Genomic DNA, 12,475 nt, shown 5'->3' on the forward strand with positions numbered 1-12,475 from the left:
TGGACTTACACAAAGCATTTCTCACTGTCCCGCACATCATCATTGTGTCTAAACTGGAGGGACTTTGATTTGACGGATCGACCACTAGGTGGATAAGGAATTGGCTGGATAGTCACATTAAAAGAGTTGCAGTCAACAGACTGATGTCCAAGTGGCAAGCAGTGATGAGTGGTGTTCCTCAGGGACCAGTACTGGGACTGCTGCTGTTTAACATCTTTGTTGGCAACAGGGACAGCAGGACTCAGTGCACCCTCAGCAAGCTCGCCAATGACCCCAAGCTGTGTGCTGCAGTCGACACACTGGAGGGAAGGGATGCCATCCAGAGGGACCTGGACAGCCTTGAGAGGTGGGGCCCGTGCAAACCTTATGAAATTCAACAAGACAAAGTGCAAAGTCCTGTATGTCGGTCAGGGCAATCCCAAGCACAAATACAGGCTGGGCAGAGAATGAACTCAGAGCAGCCCTGAGCAAAAGGACTTGGGGGTGTTGGTGGATGAGAAGTTCAACATGAGCTGGCAATCTGCACTCGCAGCCCAGAAAGCAAACCGCATCCTGGGCTGCATCAAAAGCAGAGTGGCCAGCAGGTCGAGGGAGGTGATTCTGTCCCTCTATTCTGCTCTCGTGAGACCCCACCTGGAGTACCGCATCCAGCTCTGGGGCTCCCAACATAAGAAGGACATGGACCTGTTGGAACAAGTCCAGTGGAGGGCCGCAAAGATGATCAGAGGGCTGGAGCACCTATGCTATGAGGACAGACTGAGATAGTTGGGGTTGTTCAGCCTGGAGAAGAGAAGGCTCCGCAGAGACCTTAGAGCAGCCTTCCAGTACCTAAAGGGGGCCTACAGAAAAGATGGGGAGGGACTCTTTATCAGGCAGTGTAGCAATAGGATGAGGGGTAACCATTTTAAACTGAAAGAGGATAGATTTAGATTAAATATTAGGAAGAAATTCTTTCCTGTGAGGGTGGTGAGGCACTGGAACAGGTTGCCCAGAGAAGTTGTGGATGCCCCATCCCTGGAAGTGTTCAAGGCCAGGCTGGATGGGGCTTTGAGCAGCCTGGTCTAGTGGGAGGTGTCCCTGCCCATGGCAGGGGGGTTGGAACTAGATGATCTTTAAGGTCCTTTCCAACCCAAACCATTCTGTGATTCTGTGTAGCAGGGATGTCTCCTACTATTCTGTAGAATACAGCAGGCTTATGTTATCAGTTTTTCCTTAAGTGCCACCATAGAATAAATAAATACATTAGCAATTTTCTGTATTTATTTTTGGCTGGCAACTTGAGAGACAAATTATCTACCTCCAAACACAGATATAAATAAGCATAAACCATGCAGATGTTTTCCTCCCCCCTGACAGTGTATTTCAACTACTTCTGGAACATGCTGAACTTGTTTACCTTTTGAGCAACGCAGACCAACTTACAGAGGAACATAGCCCTGCAACTTGCTGTTTAGTCCCCTCTCAAAAAAACATTTGTTACATGAGGCAAATATAGGTCCCCTTCCAACTGATATCAAATTGAATAAAATATAACAGGCTATGCAAAGAAGATATTCATACATAAGAAAGCACTTTAGTGCTAAGCCCTTAAAACTAGCTGATGGACCTTGCTTAGGGTTGATACATTTACACTCTTAAAAATACCACTGTTAACATAACCAGTTTTAAAAAGTCTTCATCAGAAGCTGTGATTTTCAAATAATTAAATTCACCTATTTTCCTCTCTCCAAAGCGTGCCAGTGTAGTTCCAAGACACAGATAATGACAAGTCCTATACCTGTCTTAGTAAAGTAAACACAGGGAGATAAGAGTGTGGGAGCAGGTTGAGACCCTAATGAGCAAATCTGACATAAGAAAGAAAAGCATGTTTCCTACTGATCACAATATTATTAAAAGAGTCACTCCACTCCAATGTGCCTACCTTCACAAAACCACAGGTACCTCAAAAGTAACAAGATTTACCCTATTCTATTATTCCATATTCTTCTGACTACTAGAACAAAAGCCTAGCTATTTAAAGTCATAGAGCAAGCTCATATTTGTCCACATCTCTCTAAACAGATATATTCCTAACTATTTCTATAGTACCTTGCAAGATGAGGAACAATCTCTGGCAAAACCTAGGTCAACCACTGTCATACTGCAGCAACACAAAATCAACAGAAAAACACTGCCTTGATGTCACATTAATCTATTTTTGTTTATTCTTTAAAAAAAAAAAAAAAAGAATTTTAAAACATCACATTTCCTCTTTGGTTTTGCATAGCTTAAACTTCCTTCTGTTCTGTTTATTATAAGGTTTTTTTACACCCTTGAACCTTCAAAGTACTGAAGACACTAAGCATTGTTATTCCAAAGCACAAAGAGAGGCTCTATGAAAAGCTACCAGAAACTTTCACTTGACTTTGATTTAGATACTAGAAATACAGATTACTTCGGTTCTCACTGTTTTGCCGGCTTTACTGTCTGTGTTCCTATCTTCTTCCTTGAGGCTGAATTTTGTTCTCCTCAGACAGGTCAGTTGTGTGGCCTTAAAGAAGTGACGGAAATACCAGCACAGGGAAGCTGCTGAAATATCAGGAGAAACCCTCAAAGGCTTTTCTTTCAGGTGAGAGTTGCCAGAGCAATATAACAAATACACTTCCCAGTAACAGATATTGATGTTTTCTCTCATTCATGAAGGCTACGACACAGAATGACATCTTACTGCTGTGGAAACACTACACAAACAACACCCTTCCAACACCCTCAATACCACGTACTGAGGCAGATCAAACACAAACCCCCATCTTACAAGAAGATTATTCTGTAAAGCGATCAATGTGCCATCCCTAAGTCTGAAATACTTTATAAAAAGTTGGTATGACCTCCCAGAAATGCAGCCTTGTCTCTCCATTACTCTCTACACCCTCCCAGCAAGGTTCCCACTGCCCCATAGCCAGAGGAGGAGCCCTGGAGCCTCAGCGCACAACTCCCCCCAGGCACCATGCTGGAAAAGGTGATCAGGCAGTTCAGACCTGGACCTGCAGGCTCAGTCATCTTTTAAAGCATCTCTGTAGTTCACCAGCCTTACCAAGAAACTATGCAGTGGATTGCTACAATTTTACTATCTGCTGCTGACACTATCACAGATGTACTCTTCCCTTTCTGGTTTCATCCATATCTCAGGTCTCAGTAAAAATTGGCAGAAGAAATGGTTAAAAAGGAAACATGAAGAAGAAAGCACAACCAGGTTTTGGAGTTAGGATTTTTTTTTCTTGTTACATTTTAGTTTTTCCTTTTTCTCTTACCATGGTAGACACCAAGTGTTGGTAACACCCTGCTAAACTGCTCCTAGGATGAAAAAAAACCAAACAGTAGCCCTTCCAAACCCTCCTAGATACATCAAGTAATTCTTGAGAGAAATTCATTGGTATAATCCAAGAAGACTCTCATACCCTTACCTCAGGAAAATAGGAATCATAAAATAGACTAACATCGTATAAGTTTTACCTCTGAGTTCATCCTGTTATGATAGCAGAAAAACGTACAAGCAAAACCTGAAAGTTGAACTAATGAACGTTCTGCAAAGTGAGTTGACCAAAATTAGCATCAAACCAACAAAAGCTTCTGCCATGTACTGCACTGCCATCTTCCTGCTGCGGGCAATACCTGTTCCCCATGGAGAATCCCTGCAGCTCTGCTCATTTTTTTTAGTGCATGGAGCCAGTTCCACTCCTTTTGATTTGGACAGGATCAACCCTTGAAATAAAACCTTGTCTTGCTCACCCTTTCCAAAGGCGAGGAAGGAGTAAGGCATATTTTTGGATTTTAATTTATGAAGTCCATCACTACTACGTCAAAAATCTTGCTAGTAACTGAGATGGTTCATTGTGGAAAAATCCAAGTTCTCCAACTAGCTTTCACAGTGATTAAGGCAGTCATAAATACTGAATTATTCACAGTTCATTAATCCATCTAAAATAAATCTCAACTCTGTTTTATAATTCTCATTGCTCACTAACATTCATCTAGAATCGGAAAGCTGTCACTAAATAAATATATCCTAATTATGGGTGGATATATACGGATATACATATATAAATATAGGTGTACGTACACACACAGAAATAAAGTTGGATGCAATAAACCAAAACTTCAAAAAAGGTGAGCTTAATGGGAAGTCTCTAAGTGGGCTAACCCTTAAAAGTACAAGGAAAAAAAATGAACATGAAAAGGCTCTTGTCCTCATATAAAATATGATAGAAAATAACAAATCACAGTATTACAACAATTGCTTTAAATGCATTGAAAAATAAGGTTATAATTTTGGAAAAGTATTTTCTCTCAGGAATTCTGCAAAGCCTTATCAAACTCCAAAGATTTTGCTTCTCCTTTATTTGACAGGGCTTTGATGGTGTGTGTTAGGGACCCTGACTCGATCAGTCCCCAAACGGCAGAATACAAATCTCAACCGCTGCAGCAGGAAAAATAGGTATGAAAAGCTCTCGAGACTGACTTTCCTGCACAATTTGCTGTCCTTCTATATCCATTCTAAGAAAGAAATACTACCATAACACTCTTCTATGATAGTTCTGCACTTTGTTCTTAGTTCTAATTCTGTGAATTAGTTGAAAAAATCTTAAATATGGCAGAATAAAATAAGAAAAAAACCAAGAGACTCCCAAACTGACACAAACAGCCATTAAAAAAAGATTTTAAAAAAACCCCAAAATAAAGCAAGAAAACAAAGCAAATCTGCATTTGTAATCTATGTTTAAAACTGGTCTGTCATTTTCCTTTTACCAAATACCTTTCCTATCAGTGCTGTTGCTTATTAGTCAACATCATGTGAAGCTGATGATAAAAATAATTGAGTTGGGGCCTTCAATTTCTGAAGAGAGACATCTGTCATGGTTTCAGCTGGGATGGAGTTAACTTTCTTGTTAGCAGCTGGTGTGGGGCTGTGTTTTGGATTTGGGGTGAAAATAGTGTTCGTAGTGCACTAATGTTTTTGGTTGTTGCTAAGTTCTCAAGGACTTTTCTGCTCCTCATGCTGTTCCACCAGTGAGCAGGCTGGGAGGACACAGCTGGGACAGCTGACCCCAGCTGACCAAAGGGATATTCCATGCCATATGAAGTCATGCTCAGCATATAAAACTGGTGGAAGAAGAACAAAGAGGGGGATGTTTGTAGTTATGGCATTTGTCTTCCATTACTCCAATTACCTCCATTACTGGTTTCCTGGAGGTGGCTGAACACTTGCCTGCTGATGGGAAGTGGTGAATGAATTCCTTGGTTTGGTTTGCTTTGCTTTGCTTGTGTGTGTGGCTTTTGCTTTACCTGTTAAACTGTCTTTATCTCAACCCACGAGTTCTTTTTCTCACACTTACTCTTCCGATTCTCTCTCCCGTACCAACTGGAGGGAGTGAGCAAGTGGCTGCTTGGTCCTAGTTGCTGGCTGGGGTTAAACCACAACAGCATCAGCACATAGGCTGTGGATAGTGTCTACCTAGACTTTCAAAAAGCATTTGACACTGTCTCCCATAGAATTCTCATGGAAAAACTGGCGGCTCGTGGCCTGGATGAGCATAGATCTGTTGGATCAAGCACTGGCTGGATGGACGATGCCAAAGAGTGGTGGTCAATGGAGTTAAATCCAGGTGGTGGCCAGTCACAAGCGGTGTTCCTCAGGGCTCAGTGTTGGGACCATTTCTGTTTAACATCTTTATTGATGATCTTAATAAGGACATAGAGTGTACCATCAGCAAGTCTGCAGATGACACCAAGTTAGGCAGGAGTGTTGATCTACATGAGGATAGGGAGGCTCTACAGACTTGGATAGATTGGATCTATGGGCCAATGCTAACAGTATGAGCTTCAACAAGGCCAAGTGCCAGGTCCTGCACTTGGGCCACAACAACCCCATGCATCGCTACAGGCTTGGGGAAGTGTGGCTGGAGGGCTGGAGCCTGGGGGTTCTAATTGACAAGTGGCTGAACATGAGCCAGCAGTGTGCCCAGGTGGCCAAGAAAGCCAATGGCATCCTGGATTGTATTAGAAATAGTGTGACCAGCAGAAGGAGGGAGGTGATTGTCCCCCTGTACTCAGCACTGGTGAGGCCACACCTTGAGTATTGTGTCCAGTTCTGGGCACCTCAATAGGAGAGAGGTATCGAGGTGCTGGAGCGAGTGCAGAGGATGGCAACGAAGCTGGTGAAGGGCCTGGAGAATAAATCTTATAAGGAGCGATTAAGGGAGCTGGGACTGTTTAGTTTGAGGAAGAGGAGGCTGAGGGGAGACCTCATCACTCTCTACAACTACTTGAAAGGACACTGTAGAGAGGTTGGTGCTGGTCTCTTCTCACAGGTAATTAGCGATAGAACAAGAGGGAATGGGTTCAAGCTGCAATGGGGTAGGTTTAGACTGGACATTAGGAAAAAATTCTTCACAGAAAGAGTGGTTAGACACTGGAATAGGCTGCTCAGGGAGGTGGTGGAGTCACCATCCCTGAACATGTTTAAGAGTCATTTAGATGTGGTGTTAGGGGATATGGTGTAGGGGAGAACTTTGTAGAGTGGGGTTGATGGTTGGACTTGATGATCCCAAGGGTCTTTTCCAACCTAAATGATCCTAGGATTCTATAGGATTCTCAAATATTTGAGAAATTCTCAAAAATTCTCTATTCTATTCTCAAAAGCTACGGGTTTCATATACTGTGAGTGGAAAAAAGGACGCTGAGGTATTCTCCAGAGGAGGACTATACAGGACTTCAGTCTCAGTCTATAAATTCTACTTAGTCCACAGTGAACACTTCCATTTTTTTCTTTAAAATGTTTGTAAGAAATTGCTAATATATTTAAATAGATGTAAATTTTAACTAGCATTCCCATAATCTGAAACTTTTTTTCAGTGATGACTGTTGGCATATGAAACTTAGAAAACTTTTTTCATCCCTCTGAACATCAAAGGGAAAACCATATATGATGTATAATACAGAACTTCTGCATTGCAGGTGCAACAGATACACAACAGTGACAAAGAGTCAAAAAAATCCACCAACAAGACAGTAATAGAAAGTGATTGGTTAAAAACATTTTTTTACAAATGACAGTGTTTAAAATATTCTGCACGCAGTATTTCTTCATCTTGATCCTCAGGGAGAAGTCAGACTTCTCTCTGATGCGTTGTCTTCTTATTTTCAAATGCATTAGTGTCTAAACTGAAAGCAGGCTAATTGCTAAGGCAAAAATATATTGTGAATGTTTTCAATACGTTAATATGAAACAATCAAACCTGTATTAAAGTACTGATGTTCTGAAATCTCTACTTTTAAATTGCATTAGATTGCCAAATATTACTACTTTTCAACTTGACAAAAGTGTAAGTTGAAAATAATTTTGTAGGTGTACCAAAACTAAAGGTTTCCACTCAGTTTTCTAATATGTCACATCCCTGGAGGTATTAAAAGACAGGCAGACGTAGTGCTTAGGGACATGGTTTAGTGGTGGTTTTGTCAGTGTTAGGTTGATGATCTTAAAGGTGCCTTCCAACCTAGACAGTTCTATGATTCTATGATTCTATCTTGTTTTCACTTAATGAGCCACTCATCTTTCATTCTCTGCATGAGTACACTCCAAAACCACTCATTTCCTTACCTCACATAAGGTAAAGGGACAGACTGAGACACTCTCCCAAGAAATTTTTAAGTGAAATACACTCAAAACACAACATTCACAAAACAAAATTCATAAGTACTTAAAAAGTTGCCAATAACTACAGGAATATATGAAGCCATCGAGTCCATTAGTGGCAGTGAAGAATATGCAATCCTGCAAAACATTAAACATGTGGATTACATTTTCCTTATACATAATCTTTTATTTATATCCATGAGACTGATCTCAACCTAAATAAGCTGTGTTGCTCAAAAAGAAGACATAGGTACAAAGCATTTCAGATTCCCACTGGCGTGACAGAATTATCTTGTTAGACCTGAGAATGTTCTAAGGGTTGGGTTCATATCTATTCGAAGTTTGGATCCAGCCACCTCTTCTTATCTTGCCTTGTACTTTTCACTCCTTTCCCTTCCCCAGATGACACCATTCATTTAACTTTGACCATTTCCAGAACAATACATAAATGCAGTGGCTGCCAGAATTTGTTTATGTAGGGTCCTTTCCTGTGCAGAATTACCTGCCGGGAACGTGGTACATTTTCTGAAGGACTGAGAACTCACTTCAGAAACAGTGCCGGGCAAGAATGTACGCTTACCTGTACACTAAAAAAGTACTGTTCATGCCCTCATACTGAAATGAACTCCCCACAAGAAGAGCTAGATACGGGAAGTCAGCAATGCATTTTCTCTAATAGCTCTAGGTTTTTTCTTCTAATTTTCTTCCTTCTGACAGCAACGTTTTCCTATGACAATTTTTTTTTTTTATTTTGAACAGAAGAAAAGAAATATTTTAGATCATACTGCTGGAGTTTCCAGCAGACATATTATGAGGAGGAATTTTCTCTTTGTCTTGACATTGACATTCAAGATTAGTTCCATTATTTCTTCCTAATTAGCTTTTCCAAGACAATTGAGTATTTGAAACAAACAGAATACTTTCCCTCAGGACATCAGAAACTTAATCTGTCCAATTTCCTTTCAATGGACACTGAAAACAAAGCAGCTTATTGTAATTCAGTGGGGAATTAAGAACTATGTAACATAAAAAATGGAAAAAGCACTATGTAAATAAATTCAACATAGATGGCAATAAAAGTATAGTAATGAAAAATCCTTTAAGCCACCTTGTTAATACCTGACAGAACTGCCTGTTCATATTAAAGTCTGTTTGTCTTTCAAAGGAGGTGAAGACACTAAATTTACACAAAACTGAGGATTTTTATATTCATGACAACACACTTACTGATTAGCATTAAATCATTTGGAATATCTTGAAGAATCTGAGGACTTTCCAATCACTTTATGCAGCAGTCTTGTTTGTGACTCAAAAGATTTTTTCTTAAACTTTGATCATTCTACAAAGATACAGTCCCTCACAGAATTCTTTATTTTCCTGATATTTGAAATAAATAAAAAAAATCAACAATGCTAAGCATACAATTACAATATTATAATAATAAACTGTAAAGCTGTTAATGACTTTTCAGATGACAGTTACACTTGTAAGTCATATCAATAAAAGTAACTTGGAGCAGCTTTTGAATTCTTATCAACAAGTAACTAAGAAAAGAATTGCAGGTCTTTATTTAAAAATTCTGGAGAATTTAATTGAAAATAATAATCTTTGTGGTGTATTGCACACTATGAATATAGCCTAGCAGAAAAAGAGCTGTACAAAATGTTTTTTACGACTGCTAACACGCAGAGTTTCATACATAGTACACAGTAATTTCTACTGTATCCCATTTATAGATATGCTGCATACATACGTGGGTACACAGGTGTGTGTAGTATATGTATATATATATGTAGACATTATAGAACTTCTCAAAAGTGAATATGCATCTCATTCCTGTGTAGATTTCACCTTCAGCTGTGCCTCTTAAACAGACTTCAGAAAGGTACTTACTGATGTGTAGAGGAAACCTTCTCCATTTAGGGCTATATACAACCCAGTCTTTACACCCTGGATAGCAACAACTCGAAGTCCCACTGGTATAAGGTTGAATAATGCTGTGAAGAAAAAACATGACCAGATATGAATATACTATGGTTATTACAATATTGTAATAAACATCATTAGTAAAAAAAAGAAAACTACTCCCTGTATATTTTTTTCTGATTTTAAAATTGAACTAATTCAGAAAATTTTGCTTCTAGCAAAGCTAATCCTTAAGATTAAAGCCTAAGTATCTATCTAGCAATAACTCCTGCAATAGTTCAGTATTTGGCACAAGTGCTAACCAGCAAATACAAAGCACAGAAGACTGGACTGTAATCCCCTATGCAGCACTGCAGACATGAGTAACTCGGGCAATCTGAAAAGCATCAAAGAGCCCAACAGATCCTTCATCAATGTAGACTGATCATAAGGGTAATACTTTTGAGATATCCTGCAGAAAACATAACTCTGATTCTGGCAAGTAATTTTCTTAGGCATTTTTATGGTTTTGGATTAAGCTATAGTCTCATTAAGATTGCTATCAAGGGGTCTGTTATTTCAAATCCAAAAAAAGGTTTTCTTTTGTGAATGATACATTTGATACAAGCAGTAGTACACAGGCCTCAGGTAATGGCAGAGGCTTATCCTAGTACAGGAAAGCACTGAAATATGTGCTTGACTCTAAATGTGCTTAAATGCTATTGAACTGCATATAGAACATGTTCAAAGACTGAAATGCTGTGGAAAAAAATAATTAAAAAAACAGATAATAGCAGATACCTTAGCAATGGTATGCACCTCTGTAACAACAAAAACAGCCACAGCTTTGATTGCTGTCTGAAAAAGACCAGTGTGAAGAGCGTGACTTTACCAGCCTCACCAAAGAACAACAAAAGAAAAAGTGATATAAGTAAGAGACACAGACCAATTTTTCTAAAAATTATGCCCGCACACACCTATACTAAGTTTACTGACTCATACTAGGAAATCAGATGCAAAGCACACATCAAGCAGTCTCAGAATAAAAAATCTGGATGAGCCAGAGTTCATGCTAAGTGGTTTTCCACTGCAGATGAGTCACAGATTCACAAGTATTTGGACGAAAACCAAAAGCACAACCTGTGTGTTCAACACAGGCAGCAAGGACCACGGTTCCCCCAAGTCAGGTCTCAGGAACACACTAACACTTACAGTGAGTTCCTCAAAATTTAGGAAGGACATCCATAGATGTGACCAGAAAGTGTACCCTATAATGCTATCTGTAATTAGAATGCCAGGGGTAAAGCCCAAATCAAGAGAAAGAGAGCCATGTAATTGCAGTGGATAAGTACATTTTCTCAAGGTGTGAAAACTCCTGGTTGGTCAAAGGACACACAGCCACAGATGGTTTACGATGAAGATGATCAAACTTTTACTACTGAGAAAAAATGTAGGTTGACAGAATTTAAAGATAGAAGTGGATGGCAAAAAAACCCCTTTCCTTCAACATTCTCACACAGAAAAAGAATATTTAACATAAGAACTTTTTAGGAACGCACAAAGCCAGTATAAAGCTGGGAATTGTTGCAGCAGAGCACTTTCTACGGCTGTAGAAAGAAAAATATATACAGAAGTGCCCTGGAAGAACACAAAACAAATTTATGGGTTTACAAAGAAGAACAGAAGAGGTGACATCAGACAAGAATTAGCACAAATATACAGCATTTTCATTTCTGTAGTTTCTAAAAGTCTCCATCATGCTAGGATCTTTCCGGGCTGTTCACTAGAAGAATACCGAGTACAGAAGAGGTTCCCTCTCCAATCTATATAAATGTAAACCATTGAAATATGGCACTCACAGACAAGATGTCCTAGGACTATATAGGCTAAACACTGCATGACTTGACCAATCAGCCGTTACCCTCAAATGAAACAAAGTTAAAACAAGCAAAGCCAATATTGTGGGTGGTGGAGGGTGAGTCTGCCCCAGCAAAACTAGGTTTCAGCTGACAATACGTTTGTTTTTTTCTAGAAGAGAAGAAATCCCAGGAGGAAACCTGGATATGAACACCTATGCTAGAGGGAGGGCATCAACAACTCAGGGGACAGCAGGATGGAAAAGCAAACAATGCTCTTACAAAGAAAAGAGGTGAACACAAAAGACAAGTCAGCCATGGAAAACTGCTAATGAAAAATAACTCCAAATCATAGTGGTTCAGTCAAAACTTCTGGAATGTAGATATAATTTGACATATTACCAATAAAAATAAAACAGCAAAGCTAGAAAAAAACAACGACAATTGAAGGAGAATTAGAGGCCTGTAACATGGCAGTGTTTTATGCAACCTATAAAATTACTAGAGCGGCTTATAGTAGCTGGTGAATTTAGAAAGCACTGAGGAGAGGATATAATGTATCTTTTACTGCCACCAAGTTTTAATCGGAGATTGTCAGAGCTGTTGTAATTAGTCTAAGACCATAAAATTTTAGAGTGTGATCTGAAATGCTGTAATTCTGCACATACAGAATATTCAGTATTTTCCACAAAATCTTTCAGACTTGGGTGAAACTAGGGAGGCCAGTCTACATTCAGTTATTGATTGATAAATGCTCAGCAACATGCTTCATACTGAGGTCAGCAAAACATGCACCAGTATGGCACAGTATGTGTTTTTTACGTGCTCTGAAGTTGGCCAAAGGAAATTCAATTTGCTCCAGAATCTGGCTGTGCAGTACTCTTTACTAAGCAGGACTTCTGTGCCCAATTACACATTTCAAACCTTCCAAGGATTCACCTGTGCTGTCCCTCACTCTAATAAGAACCTGCCTTGAGAAAAGGAGAAAGCCTTCCAGAGTCTGCTGGCATTTCACATCTTGCAGCCAAAGCTATGCCCTTTC

The 12,475-nt window shown here is 39.6% G+C and overlaps 1 protein-coding gene across 6 annotated transcripts in view; it reads right to left on the reverse strand.

The window, feature by feature from the left end:
- FGF14 (fibroblast growth factor 14) overlaps nt 1–12,475 on the reverse strand; it is a 425,616-nt gene that overhangs the window by 92,866 nt on the left and 320,275 nt on the right. For all 6 annotated transcript variants that reach the window (XM_063337140.1, XM_063337131.1, XM_063337122.1 and 3 more), the window contains one exon: nt 9,566–9,669. In XM_063337140.1, coding sequence (XP_063193210.1) covers nt 9,566–9,669 — 104 coding nt within the window. The remainder of the gene's footprint in view (nt 1–9,565; nt 9,670–12,475) is intronic.

The sequence above is a fragment of the Chroicocephalus ridibundus genome, chromosome 1 (assembly GCF_963924245.1).
Source record: "Chroicocephalus ridibundus chromosome 1, bChrRid1.1, whole genome shotgun sequence".
In the NCBI taxonomy this organism is placed as follows: Eukaryota; Metazoa; Chordata; class Aves; order Charadriiformes; family Laridae; genus Chroicocephalus; species Chroicocephalus ridibundus.